The sequence below is a fragment of the Pseudoliparis swirei genome, chromosome 24 (assembly GCF_029220125.1).
Source record: "Pseudoliparis swirei isolate HS2019 ecotype Mariana Trench chromosome 24, NWPU_hadal_v1, whole genome shotgun sequence".
Classification (NCBI taxonomy): domain Eukaryota; kingdom Metazoa; phylum Chordata; class Actinopteri; order Perciformes; family Liparidae; genus Pseudoliparis; species Pseudoliparis swirei.
In genome coordinates this window covers 1,358,273-1,372,481 of record NC_079411.1, presented here as the reverse complement: position 1 = coordinate 1,372,481, position 14,209 = coordinate 1,358,273, and the positions used below count along the sequence as shown (strand labels likewise).

At 45.7% G+C, this 14,209-nt stretch overlaps 2 protein-coding genes across 4 annotated transcripts in view; one reads left to right on the top strand and one right to left on the bottom strand.

The window, feature by feature from the left end:
* Window positions 1–157: 157 nt before the first annotated feature.
* atpv0e2 (ATPase H+ transporting V0 subunit e2) lies at window positions 158–5,633 on the bottom strand. Its single transcript, XM_056408946.1, has 4 exons — window positions 5,421–5,633; window positions 4,544–4,591; window positions 3,216–3,314; window positions 158–3,001 (listed from the first exon to the last, which is right to left on the bottom strand). Exons 1-3 carry the CDS (start codon window positions 5,624–5,626, stop codon window positions 3,221–3,223), a joined length of 348 nt encoding a protein of 115 aa, XP_056264921.1. The 5' UTR covers window positions 5,627–5,633; the 3' UTR covers window positions 158–3,001; window positions 3,216–3,220.
* Window positions 5,634–6,408: 775 nt separating this feature from the next.
* LOC130189923 (tetratricopeptide repeat protein 31-like) overlaps window positions 6,409–14,209 on the top strand; it is a 15,375-nt gene continuing 7,574 nt past the window's right edge. Inside the window, exons 1-4 of one of the 3 annotated variants that reach the window (XM_056408938.1) lie at window positions 6,409–6,488; window positions 13,161–13,321; window positions 13,478–13,534; window positions 13,734–13,895. In XM_056408938.1, the coding sequence (XP_056264913.1) occupies window positions 6,443–6,488; window positions 13,161–13,321; window positions 13,478–13,534; window positions 13,734–13,895 (426 nt within the window). In that variant the 5' untranslated portion in view covers window positions 6,409–6,442. Of the gene's footprint in view, window positions 6,489–10,453; window positions 10,744–13,160; window positions 13,322–13,477; window positions 13,535–13,733; window positions 13,896–14,209 lie in introns of those variants that run through there. The other 2 variants (XM_056408941.1, XM_056408937.1) reach the window with 2 other exon arrangements.

Below are 14,209 nucleotides of genomic sequence, written 5' to 3'. Positions count from 1 at the left end.
GAAAGAATCAAAGAACCTTGAGCCACTTGTGTGTGTGTGTGTGTGTGTGTGTGTGTGTGTGTGTGTGTGTGAGAGAGTGTGGGTGTGTTGTTCACAAAACATGCACTCCAGCCTGCTGGAGGAATGCTCACAATGTCAACAGAGCAGGGCAGCGTGAGACGTGTTTTTAAATATATTTTATTGGGTGTTTCACATAGAAGCTTATTTGACTTCACACTAACACAAGGTCACATGTCAGATCTCCACCAATCAGATCTGCTCTCAGTAGTTTTCTGTAACAACGGGGACTCTGAACACACACACACACACACACACACACACACACACAGACACACACCTCTCATCTGATAGATATCAGATGAGCCACAGCTGGAAGTTTCATATGAACAGATTCATCACAAGAAAAGGAAAATAAAAACATTTTGGATCAGCTTGTTGTGGAGTTGTGTTTGTCTTCTACGCCGCAGCACAATTAAGTGTCAGAAGTAGAGTCATTTTATACAGACTTCTATACAACCAGAGGAGTCGCCCCCTGGTGGTCAGGAGAGAATGCAGCTTTAACACACGAAGCATAGACTTCTATACAACCAGAGGAGTCGCCCCCTGGTGGTCAGGAGAGATAATGCAGCTTTAACACGAAGCAGACTTCTATACAACCAGAGGAGCCCCCTGGTGGTCAGGAGAGAGAATGCAGCTTTAACACATGAAGCATAGCCTTCTATACAACCAGAGGAGTCGCCCCCTGGTGGTCAGGAGAGTAAAAGCAGTCTGGACTGATGTTTAGTTTCTTTTCTCCGACCTGAGTCCACTTTGCGATCTGGCGATCAGCGTCGTGGCGAGGACGGCCTCGCGTTTGCGGTGCGATCGCTCGCCGCCGCCGCCCGTCAGCTTTTTCAGCGCGACGCCGTCACCACGACTACCAAAGAGGGCTGGAGGAAAAGATACAACGCAATTTGGTCTTTCTAAAAAGTAGCTGTATATTGATTTTGATTATTTTTGGCTGAAGCAAAGTGGTTTTAGAGAAGAGGACGGGGGGGGGGGGGGGGGGGCGGGGGGGGAGAGGAGGCGGTCGTGGTCGCGGCTCGCAGCAGCTGAGGTCTCTGACTCCGGGGTCATCCTCCTCTCCGTGTTCTGAAGCTCTGTAAATCTTGTGTTTTTATTAGGGCTGTCAATTGATTAAAAAAAATTTAACTAATTAATCGCACATTTTGAAATTCATTAATCGCGATTAAAAGTTTTACAGAGCTGTGTTTTCAAAGAGGCTCCTACCTATGAAGTGCCAGTGAGGTATTTAATATTGTGGATGATAAATTGTTTCTTCAGTGAAACATCCAGATTAGTAAAAAAAAAGAAGTATATTGAGACACATTGGACATCTTTACCACTGAACAGCAGAACCAGTGGCCTTGGTAAACTGACTGACATTCAAATGTGTCATGTTAACCCTCTGGAGGCTGGGGACATGTCTCCATTCTACAAAAACATTTAAATTCACCTTTTAAAGTCTTTTGCATGTGACACACCCCCACCTGTTCTACATCAAACATTCCAGAACAATCTCAGCTCTATTCAATGAGGCACAGTTGTCCTGGTGCCGTGTTCTCTGCTCTCTGACTGACAGGCTGCTAAATGAGCCTCACCTGTGAGGTGGGAGGTCCTTTGTGATTTTCTGAGTGTTCATTGGTTGTTTTTTCCCCAAAATGTTGACAGACAAACGGATTGACCAATCACGGTGAAGGTTTCGTGTGACGAGTTCTTTCCGCGCCGCGTCACCCGACACGTCGCCCCTCCGTTCCTCTGAGTATCAGAGGGGGAGACGGGAGGAAGGAGGAGCAGGAGGAAACCCGACTGATTCATCCACGAGTTAAACTCATTTATGATCCTTATTTTCGCGGAGAAATAATTGTTTTAAAAACTAAAACAGTGTTAAACCGTACTGCCGCGGTTTGACACTCGGTTTGAGTGTAAAAACTTCAACGAACACCGGAAGTAAACAAAGTTGCGTTAAAATATTTGAGTGGGTTAACGCGGCCAAATTAATCGCATAGATTAACGCGTTAACGCTGACAGCCCTAGTTTTTATATACATTTTAATATTTTTCTCCTTTATGTCTCCATTTTAAAACCTTTTCGACTCCAACGTGTCAACAAACTGATCCAAGAACGTTCGCATTTTCCACTTCCGCAAATGTGCGAATATTTTGATAAGATAACGCCTCATTTGCATATATGTTTTAACACTTGAAAGACAAAAAAAAAAGAACAATTGTGAAGAAAAGCTTCCCGTTGATATCCGCTCAATCTTTCATCCGCATGGGCCGCCTCCCCTTTGATGGAGGCCGGGAATGAGGGATAATCTTCTGTTTATAGTGTGTGTGTGTGTGTGGGGGGGTGGGGGGGGATGATTAAAGATTAAAATGAAAATGTGGATATTATAAACACATTTATCTTAAATCCTTCCAAATATAAATAAAATAAAAGCAACGTGCAGGAATTCATCAAAAGGGGTCGAGTGGAGAGAGAGAGGGACTACGAGATCACCATGGCAACGACAAGGGGGGGGGGGTCTGAGTGTTAGTGTGTGTGTGTTTGTGAGTGTGTGTGAGTGTATGTGTGTTTGTGAGTGTGTGGGTGTGTGTTTGTGAGTGTGTGTGAGTGTGTTAGTGTGTGTGTTTGTGAAATCGCTCCTCACTCCCTCTCTCGGGGAGGTTCTCGTGGCCGTGGTCCAGATGAATATTCGGTGGTTACGCAATAAACACAAATACAAACAAATAAATATAAAGTAATCAATGTAAACAGAGTGGGGGGGTCACGGCTACTCCTACAGGAAGTCGTCATCGTCAGCAACGGACCATAAAACACCAAAACACTCACAACATGCGCCTCACACACTCTGACATATTACACCCAGAGACCAGGGCCAGACTCTTCATCTGCAGCTGAGAATGTTTCAGAGAGGAGGAGGAGGTCCAGAAGACCAGGGAGGAGTCACATGGTGCTCCTGCAGGAGAGGAGGAGGAGGAGGAGGATGAAGAAAAGGAGGAGGTAGAGGAGGAGGAGAAGGTTACTCATATTCTTCGTGGCTCAGAGCAAACATCCTTTTTAAAACAGATCAATTTCCCATCATTTTAATAATATATATACATATATATACATATATATACACATATATATACATGCTAACTCATGCTAACAGGATGTTGTGCTGGACTCACCTCCTTTACTCCCAGAAGTAACGAAGGTACCAGATGGTTTCGTTCTTCAGCTGAGGGCCGAACAGAGGGTTGACCTGGGCCAAGATGGCCACCAGCCAGCTGGGGGCAGAGGGGGGGGGGGGGTCAGAGGGGGCGGGGCTCCATTCATCTCCCCGTGGTAAACATTTGGGTCTTTCTGACGAGAGCTTAACGAATCAGCCGATCGGCCCTCAGAGGTCGTCTGGAGGTCTCGATTAATTGCTTATCGCCCCGCGGAGCCGCTAACGAGCTCCACCTGCAGGCGGAGCCGCTGACGAGCTCCACCTGCAGGCCGAGCCGCTGACGAGCTCCACCTGCAGGCCGAGCCGCTGACGAGCTCCACCTGCAGGCCGAGCCGCTGACGAGCTCCACCTGCAGGCCGAGCCGCTGACGAGCTCCACCTGCAGACCGAGCCGCTGACGAGCTCCACCTGCAGGCCGAGCCGCTGACGAGCTCCACCTGCAGGCCGAGCCGCTGGCAGCTCCACCTGCAGACCGAGCCGCTGACGAGCTCCACCTGCAGGCCGAGCCGCTGACGAGCTCCACCTGCAGGCCGAGCCGCTGACGAGCTCCACCTGCAGGCCGAGCCGCTGACGAGCTCCACCTGCAGGCGGAGCCGCTGACGAGCTCCACCTGCAGGCTGAGCCGGCCCTCGCCACGGAGGCGCGTCCGGCAGCCCGGAGAAGACCCCTCATTGACTGCCGGCGTCGCCGATGTTATTATAAACACCTTTTTAAAGAAGGTTCTAACATGACCGCCAGGTTCAGGTCACCTGCTGCCTCGTCTCTACGCCCCCCACAGGTGAGCTTTTACCTGTTTTAGACAATCTTTGTGCGTTTACATCACACAGGATCTGTGTCTAAACCAATCAGAGTCCTCCTGTCGTCAGTAATCCCTCACATTACAGCTCATCAACATTATATATCTCTTCTTCATCCCTCTCTTTCCATCCAGCTGCTTTATTCTTTGAATTGACCGGCAGTGTGTGTGTGAGCCGCTGTGAGGAGCTGGCACTCCCCCTAGTGGTCAGAGGACGATCCTGCACCACCCCGAGATCATTAGAGACCTTTTGATTCTTCAGCAACATTTTCAATCAGCAGCTTCACACCGAAGAAGAAGAAGAAGAAGAAGAACACGAAAAGGAAGAGGAAGAAGAAGAAGAAAAAAGAAGGAGAAGACAAAGAAGAAAAGGAGAAGACGAAGAAGAAAAGAAGGAGAAGGAGGAGAAGAAGAAGAACACTAAAAGGAAGAGGAAGAAGGAGAAGAAGAAGACGAAGAAGAAGGAGAAGGAGAAGAAGTGTATCTACTCACAACAGGTAGCAGCAGACCGCCGTGAGGATGAGGCTGGTGACGATCACACTGTCAAAGAGAACAGGGGGGGGGGCATTTAAAGAAGCACTTCAGTGAACTGGACTTTTTAGAATTTGTTGCATGAATGTTGACGATGTCTTTTTATTTGTTATTGTTCAGGCATTCAGGAGAACTGGATCCTCAAGAGACCGAACTACGACACAAACATCACACATTAAAGTGAATGACACCGGTCCTGAGCTCCAGCTGCTGACGGGCAAAGAGAACAACGTTTGAATAATCGAGATTGTGGGAAAACGACGCTTTAAAATTGCATCACAGGTCTGATTATTATTGTTATTATCTTTATTTAAAGGGACCATGTACAGTTGAACATAAATGTCCCCATGTGATGCTGTAGCAGAGTGCAGCTATACAGATAATTAGCATCTGTAGTCCCCTGACAGACCATAATAAACATAAAACAAGAACAACCAGTCCAGAGCTGTGACATGCAGCTCCTCTCGACTTCATAAACTCATAGTGTAGCGTGACGTCATTGTCTTATCATCATTATTAGAACCAAACAATAACTTTACCGGCCTATCTTTTCATCATGATCTGTAAAGATTGACCCTTTAACCTCACTGCCGTGATAGGAGGGATGGGAGGGAAGGAGGGATGGGAGGGAGGAGAGGACGCTGTGATGGATGCCCGGTGACGCGCTGGGCCTCCATCACACCAGCGTTATAAACACGCGCTGTAAACAATGAGTGTCATTATTTTAAATGAACAACAACACAACGTGTGTTTTAAAGCTCGATGTGTGAAATGAGATGAAACCACCGGGGACGGCTCCGGACCCGGCGGCTCGAGGCGCCGTCTGCGGACCACCTACCCCCGGTTGGGTCCTTTGGGCACCAGGAACGGAGCCACGACGCCCACGAGCCCCCACAGCGTGGTGAAGCAGATCATCGGCAGCGCGAGCGAGTGAGAAACCATGGCTCCGGTGCTCCGGGGCTCCGGTGCGCGGGAGGAAGCGAAACGGCCGCAAACGGAGAAGAAAGAAAGCCCCGGTGGTGTCCTCTCGGAGATAAAGCGCATCAATGGCGGCTGAGCCAGATCCGTCACTTCGGCGGGGGCCCCGCCCCTGTTTAGCCTAAACCGGCACGTGATTGGCCGAGGCGCCGGAGATCGCGGGCTCTGATTGGTTCCGCCGCCCCGTCTGTCTGCATTAACGGTGATGGGATTGGTCGGTCTTTGGGCGCCAGCAGGTTGCAGGTGTATTTAAATGTTGTTATAATAATATAATAAGATAGAATAGCACTTTATTCACGAGAGTTGCATTAAAGATTAAGACAGAATAATATAAAGATGAATTAAATTAAATTATAAATATGTGGACATTATTATGTGTATAATATTATATTTGAAAAATAAAACACAATAACAACAACAAGAGTAGAGGTAAATAAGAAAAGTCAACGAAAATAAAAATGATATATTGCATCTATATGTTGAACATGGTGTGGTTATTGTTGTAAGTGCTAATTGTTTATTATCTTTATCATTGAACATGTTGATCTAATCTTCTGTGATTCAGTTTTTCATAGCAGGAAAAAAGGTAATTAAACTTTTTAAACCACAATATTTAAGTTTGTCCCTCTATCAAATTCAAATAATTCCCTTTTAAAACCGTACCGTTTTTTCTTTGTTCTTTTTTTCCCTCTTTTGTTTTATTTTGATGGTCTGTGACCGGAAGTGCTCTTTAAATTCCACCTGTCATTGTTTTATTGTTGAAAGCGACGTAGCGGAAGTTGAGTTATTCTCGCGCGCGCTTGACGGCCGTGACGGCAACGGGCGGAGGAGGAGGCAGTCCTCCGGAACCGTCCGGTGCCGGCGAGGTGTGTCGGTAGTGCGATGAAGTTCACCAGAGACATCTGCCGGTTGCTGGGCTTGGGAGGCGGTGAGTACAACCGGAAAGGGGGGGGGTTGGTGCCACAGGTTGTTTCGTTTTATGGGAGCAGTGACGTCACGTGACAGCCTCGAAAAAAGTTTTTTGGGGGGGGTAAAATCAAAAAATAGATATTAATATGAATAAATTACATTCTGTGACCCAATATATATATATATATATATGAATGTTTTCATTCTTGCTCAATTTACGTTATTCTGGTTTTTAAAAAAGAAGAAGTTTTACTTTATTTAGTTGCACTTTATTGTTAGTACAGAACAAGCTACTTCCGGTTTATTGTCAGCCTTCTTTTCTACTTCTGGTTGTAGACACAGTGGTGACAGGGACAGCTTTGTGTAAAAACAGTTCACTAAACACACAATGAGAGGCTGTGTGGACATTAATGCCACCAGAGCAGTGTTTATATATATATATATATATATATATATATATATATATATATATATTGTTCTGAAGTAATATATATATATTTATGATTCGGAAGTAATATATACTCCAGAATAATATATATATATATATATTACTCCATTATTTATACATATACAGGACTGTCTCAGAAAATTAGAATATTGTGATAAAGTTCTTTATTTTCTGTAATGCAATTTAAAAAAACAAAAATGTCATGCATTCTGGATTCATTACAAATCAACTGAAATATTGCAAGCCTTTTATTCTTTTAATATTGCTGATTATGGCTTACAGCTTAAGAAAACTCTAAAATCCTATCTCATAAAATTTGAATATTTCCTCAGACCAAGTTAAAAAAAAGATTTATAACAGCAAAACAAAATCAAACATTTGAAAATGTGTTTCCAGGTGTTTCGAGTTAATTAGACGATTCAAGTGATTTGTTTAATACCCTACTAGTATACTTTTTCATGATATTCTAATATTTAGAGATAGGATATTTGAGTTTTCTTAAGCTGTAAGCCATAATCAGCAATATTAAAAGAATAAAACGCTTGCAATATTTCAGTTGATTTGTAATGAATCCAGAATGCATGACATTTTTGTTTTTTTAATTGCATTACAGAAAATAAAGAACTTTATCACAATATTCTAATTTTCTGAGACAGTCCTGTATGCTTACATATATAATTATGTTTTAAATATATATTTTAATATATATATTTATATATATACAGTATGCGTATATACATTGTATATGTTTATATATATTGCGTATGTATATGGTTATACATATATGTTTATATATGTGTTTGTACATATTTTTTGATATGTTAATAATCATATATGTACATACAGGACTGTCTCAGAAAATTAGAATATTGTGATAAAGTTCTTTATTTTCTGTAATGCAATTAAAAAAACAAAAATGTCATGCATTCTGGATTCATTACAAATCAACTGAAATATTGCAAGCCTTTTATTCTTTTAATATTGCTGATTATGGCTTACAGCTTAAGAAAACTCTAAAATCCTATCTCATAAAATTAGAATATTTCCTCAGACCAAGTAAAAAAAAAGATTTATAACAGCAAAACAAAATCAAACATTTGAAAATGTCCATTAATGCACTCAGTACTTGGTTGGGAATCCTTTTGCATGGATTACTGCATCAATGCGGCGTGGCATGGAGGCAATCAGCCTGTGGCATTGCTGAGGGTTTATGGATGCCCAGGATGCTTCAATAGCGGCCTTCAGCTCATTTGCATTGTTGGGTCTGGTGTCTTTCAGCTTCTTCTTCATAATACCCCACAAATTCTCTATGGGGTTCAGGTCAGGGGAATTGGCAGGCCAATCGAGGACAGTAATGCCATGGTCAGTACACCAGTTACTGGTGGTTTTGGCACTGTGGGCAGGTGCCAGATCATGCTGGAAAATGAAATCCTCATCTCCATAGAGCTTTTCAGCAGTCGGAAGCATGTAGTGCTCTAAAATCTCTTGGTACACAGCTGCATTTACTCTGGACTTGATGAAACACAGTGGACCAACACCAGCAGCTGACATGGCTCCCCAAACCATCACTGACTGTGGGAACTTCACACTGGATTTCAAGCAACTTGGATTTTGCGCCTCTCTTTTTGTGTCTTACCCTCCTGATGGAGGGTGTCAATGATGGTCCTCTGGACAGCAGTCAGATCAGCAGTCTTCCCCATACTTGTGATTTAGTTTACTGAACCAAGCTGAGTGTTTTCAAGGCTCAGGAAACCCTAGCAGGTGTTTAGAGTTAATTAGACGATTCAAATGATTTGTTTAATACCCTACTAGTATACTTTTTCATGATATTCTAATATTTAGAGATAGGATATTTGAGTTTTCTTAAGCTGTAAGCCATAATCAGCAATATTAAAAGAATAAAAGGCTTGCAATATTTCAGTTGATTTGTAATGAATCCAGAATGCATGACATTTTTGTTTTTTTAATTGCATTACAGAAAATAAAGAACTTTATCACAATATTCTAATTTTCTGAGACAGTCCTGTATGTTAATATACATATGTGTTTATCTATATCTGTATATATATATGTGTATTTAATTTGATTGTTTTGTATATATTGTAAACATGCCTGCTGCTGCTACAAAGACATTTCCCCCTGGGGATGAATAAAGTATATATAATCTAATATACATTAAAATATGTCTTCCGATGCCCCAGCTGTTTGCGTTGCACCAAACTCGATTATGCTGTAGAAAGAACAACATGTCCACCAATCAGACTCTCCATCATACCCACATTCTCAACACCCCCGCTGATGATGAGGTGGAAATATGGGCACGATGTTCATTTAGTAAATTATCGTCATTTAGAGTCAAACAGACAGAGTATTCTTTAGGGGCGGGGCTACACGGTGATTGAGAGGTCTCTACCGGAGACCTCTCAATCACCTTGTCAATCACCTTGTCATTTTGCTCAACAACGCCTGCAAGTCGTAAAGGTGGGGCTCATTCCCCACCAGCACCTTCCACCCCAAATACGCTGTAAACCCCGAGCGGCCATCTTGTGACCCCCGTCTCTATGTCCACCAACCACTGCTGGCCGACTCCTTTCACCACACACGTTGCATATTTCAGCCCTTTGTACTGACGCTGCGTTTGTATTCTTGGGACGGCGCTCCGTGTTTCTCTCTCTCGGGGCTTTCCTCGCCGCGGCGCCTCAAGACGAGCAGCGCCACGTCAAAACAAAAGAATCCATCCGGAACCATTTGACTGTCAAATGAGAGCCGTCGCCGCCCGACGGCGACGTAAGGAACCCGGTCCGACCGCAGCCGCGGCGCTCCAACCGGTCACGTCTGGTTGAGAATGCGTCTGTCGCTCAAAGGCTGTTCAGCAAAGCTTTATCGACACCTCGGGCCGGAGACAACGTCGGCATCGCGTCCCCCTGGGTTCTCCACCGGAGAGTATTACAGGGATGCGACCTGACACGGGGAAGGCTTTCTGCTCTGCCGTCGGAAGGACTCGACCAACGAGCGCAACGACCCCGCCAAAATAAAAGCGCCGGACGTCCGCGATGGAGGTGCGAAGGAGACGAGGTTCACCTGAAGGAGATCACACGCATCGCGGAGAGAAAAGAGTTGGCGCTTTAATTCAAGTTGGGCGGTTTGAAAGTCTTCCACTCTTTCCTGGAGCGACCCTCGACTCTCAGTCGGCTGAACGTCCCCGTTCAAAGGTAGGGACGGTATCGTTTGGGGCTTCTCTGATACCGGTGCTGAACCGGTACTTTTAAAACGATACCGGTGCTAAACGGGGCCAGAACCGAGAGAAGAACACACAAGAAGCACAAAACCACGATCGACAATGACGACAAAAACCTGTTCGGCCAGATTCCCTGTCAGAGCCGTTCTCAAGGAGCACTGACAACAAACGGAGGACAGACTGTCGCACTCGTAGCTCGTATGAGCTCGTATGAGCTATGAGCTATGAGCTACGAGCTACGAACTACGAGCTATGAGCTACGAGCTACGAGCTACGAGCTACGAGCTATGAGCTACGAGCTACGAGCTATGAGCTACGAGCTATGAGCTACGAGCTACGAGCTACGAGCTAGCTTAAACATGGTTGACCCCGGTTTTCGGTACCCAACCCTATTCAAAGGACCTTGAGGCGGCCGGAGGAGGAGCATGAGACCTTGGAAGAGAAGCTTCCGGTCTGTCGTGAGGCGTGGCCGTCCTCGGACCGTCTCACTGCGGTACATCACGCCCTCAGAGGCCTTTACCACCTGTACACACACGACATCCCTGACCTTTGACCTCACGTCGGAGCAGGAACAACCCCCCCACACAGGTGAGAACCCTTCAGGAGAGGCGGCAGGCCTCGCCGTCCCGTGACCAGATGGTCTCTTCTGGTTCCACCTCAGAGGGTGAATTTGATTAATTTATTCCACTTTTCTTTTCACATTGTTCTTTAAACGTTTGTGAGAATTCATTTTGACGTCGGTGCTCTCGGAGAAGGAAAATGAACTGATAAGGAAAGTGCTTTCCACACAATAATCTTCACGGGAAGTCGACCTACTTGCTTTTCTTGACTGTTGCTCAGCTCCACAACACGGTGACACATGTACCGATCAATAAGAACACCGCTGCGTGGCCTTCATGAGGAACACAACCAAACACTTTCACACATCAAAGGTTTATTTGGGTTTTTTAACGCGGTGAATCAGAAACGTATAAATGATGCGATGTAAAGCACAAAGTCAGAGTTCAGTTGACCCACAATGTGTGAAGAGCGTGGATGAGTCAGAGGAAGAGCGTGTGTGTGTGGCTGTGTGTAGCTGTGAGTGTGTGTGTGTGTGTGTGTGTGTGTGTAGCTGTGAGTGTGTGTGTGTGTGGCTGTGTGTAGCTGTGAGTGTGTGTGTGTGTGTGTAGCTGTGAGTGTGTGTGTGTGTGTGGCTGTGTGTGTGTGTGTGTGTGTGCTGTGTGTGTGTGTGGCTGTGTGTAGCTGTGAGTGTGTGTGTGTGTCGCTGTGTGTAGCTGTGTGTGTGTGTGTGTGTGTGTGTGTGGCTGTGTGTAGCTGTGAGTGTGTGTGTGTGTGTGTGTGTGTGTGTGTGTGTGTGTGTGTGTGTGTGTGTGTAGCTGTGTGTGGCTGTGTGTAGCTGTGAGTGTGTGTGTGGCTGTGTGTGTGTGTGTAGCTGTGAGTGTGTGTGTGTGTGTGTGTTTTTATGTCGTCAGCTCCGAGTTTCCTGTTCCTTGAAATGATTTATCTGAACATGGTTCTTGTTCACATCACGTTTCCTGCAGCGCAGACATATTTATATTCACCTTTTTTCAATCAAGATTCCATTCGCTCGATAAAGATATAGATATAGATATCTATATCTATATCGATAGATAGATATAGATACATATAGATAGATATATATATAGATACTGAGAGCCTTGTTTAAGCCCTTTGGGTTTCTTTTCTCCCTGCATTAATTTCTGTTATTTAATAACTTTACATTTCTACAGTTTTTCTTTTATTGTGCGAATAAACAAATAAATAATCCTTTTTTATTGAGGTAACATATCCAAGCCCCTGGACCACGCGCCGCTCTAAATACTCGTTTATTGTGTTTGAATGTGACACAAGAGACGACGGCAGCCCACGTTACCACTGAAGGGGTGATGCAATACAGGAAGTACTCTGTACTGCTTCCTGTCCTACTTCCTCCCCCCCCCCCACGCTTTAATACTGTGCTAGATTCTAATTTGCACTTTTTCAAAGTGACGCAACCATGAGTGAGAGAACTAGAAAACAAGAGAACCAGAGAACTAGAGAACCGGAGAACAAGAAAACAAGAGAACAAGAGAACCAGAGAACTAGAGAACAAGAAAACAAGAGAACCAGAGAACCAGAGAACCAGAGAACTAGAGAACTAGAGAACCAGAGAACCAGAGAAACAGAGAACTAGAGAACAAGAGAACCAGAGAACCAGAGAACTAGAGAACCAGAGAACCAGAGAACTAGAGAACCAGAGAACTAGAGAACTAGAGAACCAGAGAACCAGAGAACCAGAGAATCAGAGAACCAGAGAACTAGAGAACCAGAGAACCAGAGAACCAGAGAACCAGAGAACCAGAGAACCAGAGAACCAGAAAACAAGAGAACTAGAGAACCAGAGAACTAGAGAACTAGAGAACTAGAGAACCAGAGAACCAGAGAAACAGATAACAAGAGAACTAGAGAACCAGAGAACAAGAGAACCAGAGAACTAGAGAACCAGAGAACCAGAGAACTAGAGAACCAGAGAACAAGAGAACCAGAGAACTAGAGAACCAGAGAACTAGAGAACTAGAGAACCAGAGAACCAGAGAACCAGAGAACTAGAGAACTAGAGAACCAGAGAACCAGAGAACTAGAGAACCAGAGAACCAGAGAACAAGAGAACCATTCATATTATTTGAATCTCTGATGATTTATTTAAGTTCCCTTTCTGTATCGTCCAATCACGAGCTGCCACATGATCACCTGTGGACATTTGCATCAAACATGTCTCCCTCTCTCTCTCTCTCTCTCTCTCTCTCTCTCTCTCCCTCTCTCTCTCCCTCTCTCTCTCTCTCTCCTCTCTCTCTCCCTCCCTCCCCCTCTCTCTCTCCCCCTCTCTCTCTCTCCCCCTCTCTCTCTGCCCCCCTCTCTCTCTCTCTCTCTCTCACACACAGAGATGCATTGATACACACACATCCATAGGTATATATCTCTTCATAGTGTGTGTGTGTCTTCAGGTGAGGAGCAGATGGAGGTCCAGGGTGGAGCTCCTGACCCGGCGGACCCCAGAAAAGCCCAAAGCTCCTCCCAGGTCCAGATGCAGGAGGAGGAGGAGGAGGAGGAGGAGGAGGAGGAGAGGACCAGGAGGAGAGCCGAGAGGAGGAGAGCCAAAAAGAGAGTGAGTGACTGCAGAGAAACACGTCTCCTCCATTCCACCTGCTGACCCCCTGACCGTCATGACCTCTGACCTTCAAACCCTCCTGACCTTCACCCTCCTGACCTCCTGACCCCCAGTCCGTCGTGAGTTCATCCCATGTCCATGCTCTCCTTTCAGAGGCAGAAGCAGCGTAAGAAGGAGAGGACGGAGGACGCTTCAGAGGGAGGACCCGTGGTGAGTCCCTGAAGGTCACACGTCCCCTGAAGGTCACACGTCCCCTGAAGGTATACTCAATACCTCGGATAAAACATGTGACCTTCTTCTTCTTCTTGTTCTTGTTCTTGTTCTTCTTCTTCTTCTTTGTGTTGTTGTTCTTCTCCTTCCTGTTCTTCTTCTCCTTGTTCTTCTTCTTCTTGCGTTTCCCCGTCAACAGCGAGAGGAAGTGAACGAGGCGGTGTCCGAGAGTGACGAGGAGGAGGAGGAAGAGGAATGGACCGCCGTTCCTCCCAGAAGCCGGTGTAACCTGGACTCGGTCCCCGTTGCCGTGACGAGGGAGAAGAGCAACGGGCCGCTGCCGCGTGGGACCTCGGAGGAAGTGGGTACATCGCTCAGCCCTTCAAAATAAAATGATGTCTGCTCGTGGGTTATAACGTCTCTGGCTGTCCGCGGGGCCTTGAAATAAATCTAGAGAGCCGGCTGGCCCCCGGCCACAAGCTCAGAGGTCACGAGCTCAGAGGTCACGAGCTCAGAGGTCACGAGCTCAGAGGTCACAAGCTCAGAGGTCATGAGCTCAGAGGTCACGAGCTCAGAGGTCACGAGCTCAGAGGTCACAAGCTCAGAGGTCACGACCCCCGGTCTGAGGCTGAGCAATAAGACTCGGAGAGAGAGATGCATCGTGGGTAAATTGCC

Excerpts from the sequence above, each read along its gene's own strand:
- atpv0e2 (XM_056408946.1), bottom strand. The coding sequence starts at position 5,626 with ATGCGCTTTATCTCCGAGAGGACACCACCGGGGCTTTCTTTCTTCTCC. Across the intron at positions 4,592-5,420 it reads CCCAAAGGACCCAACCGGGG|TGTGATCGTCACCAGCCTCA; the intron begins GTAGGTGGTCCG and ends TCTCTTTGACAG. Across the intron at positions 3,315-4,543 it reads GCGGTCTGCTGCTACCTGTT|CTGGCTGGTGGCCATCTTGG; the intron begins GTGAGTAGATAC and ends CTCTGCCCCCAG.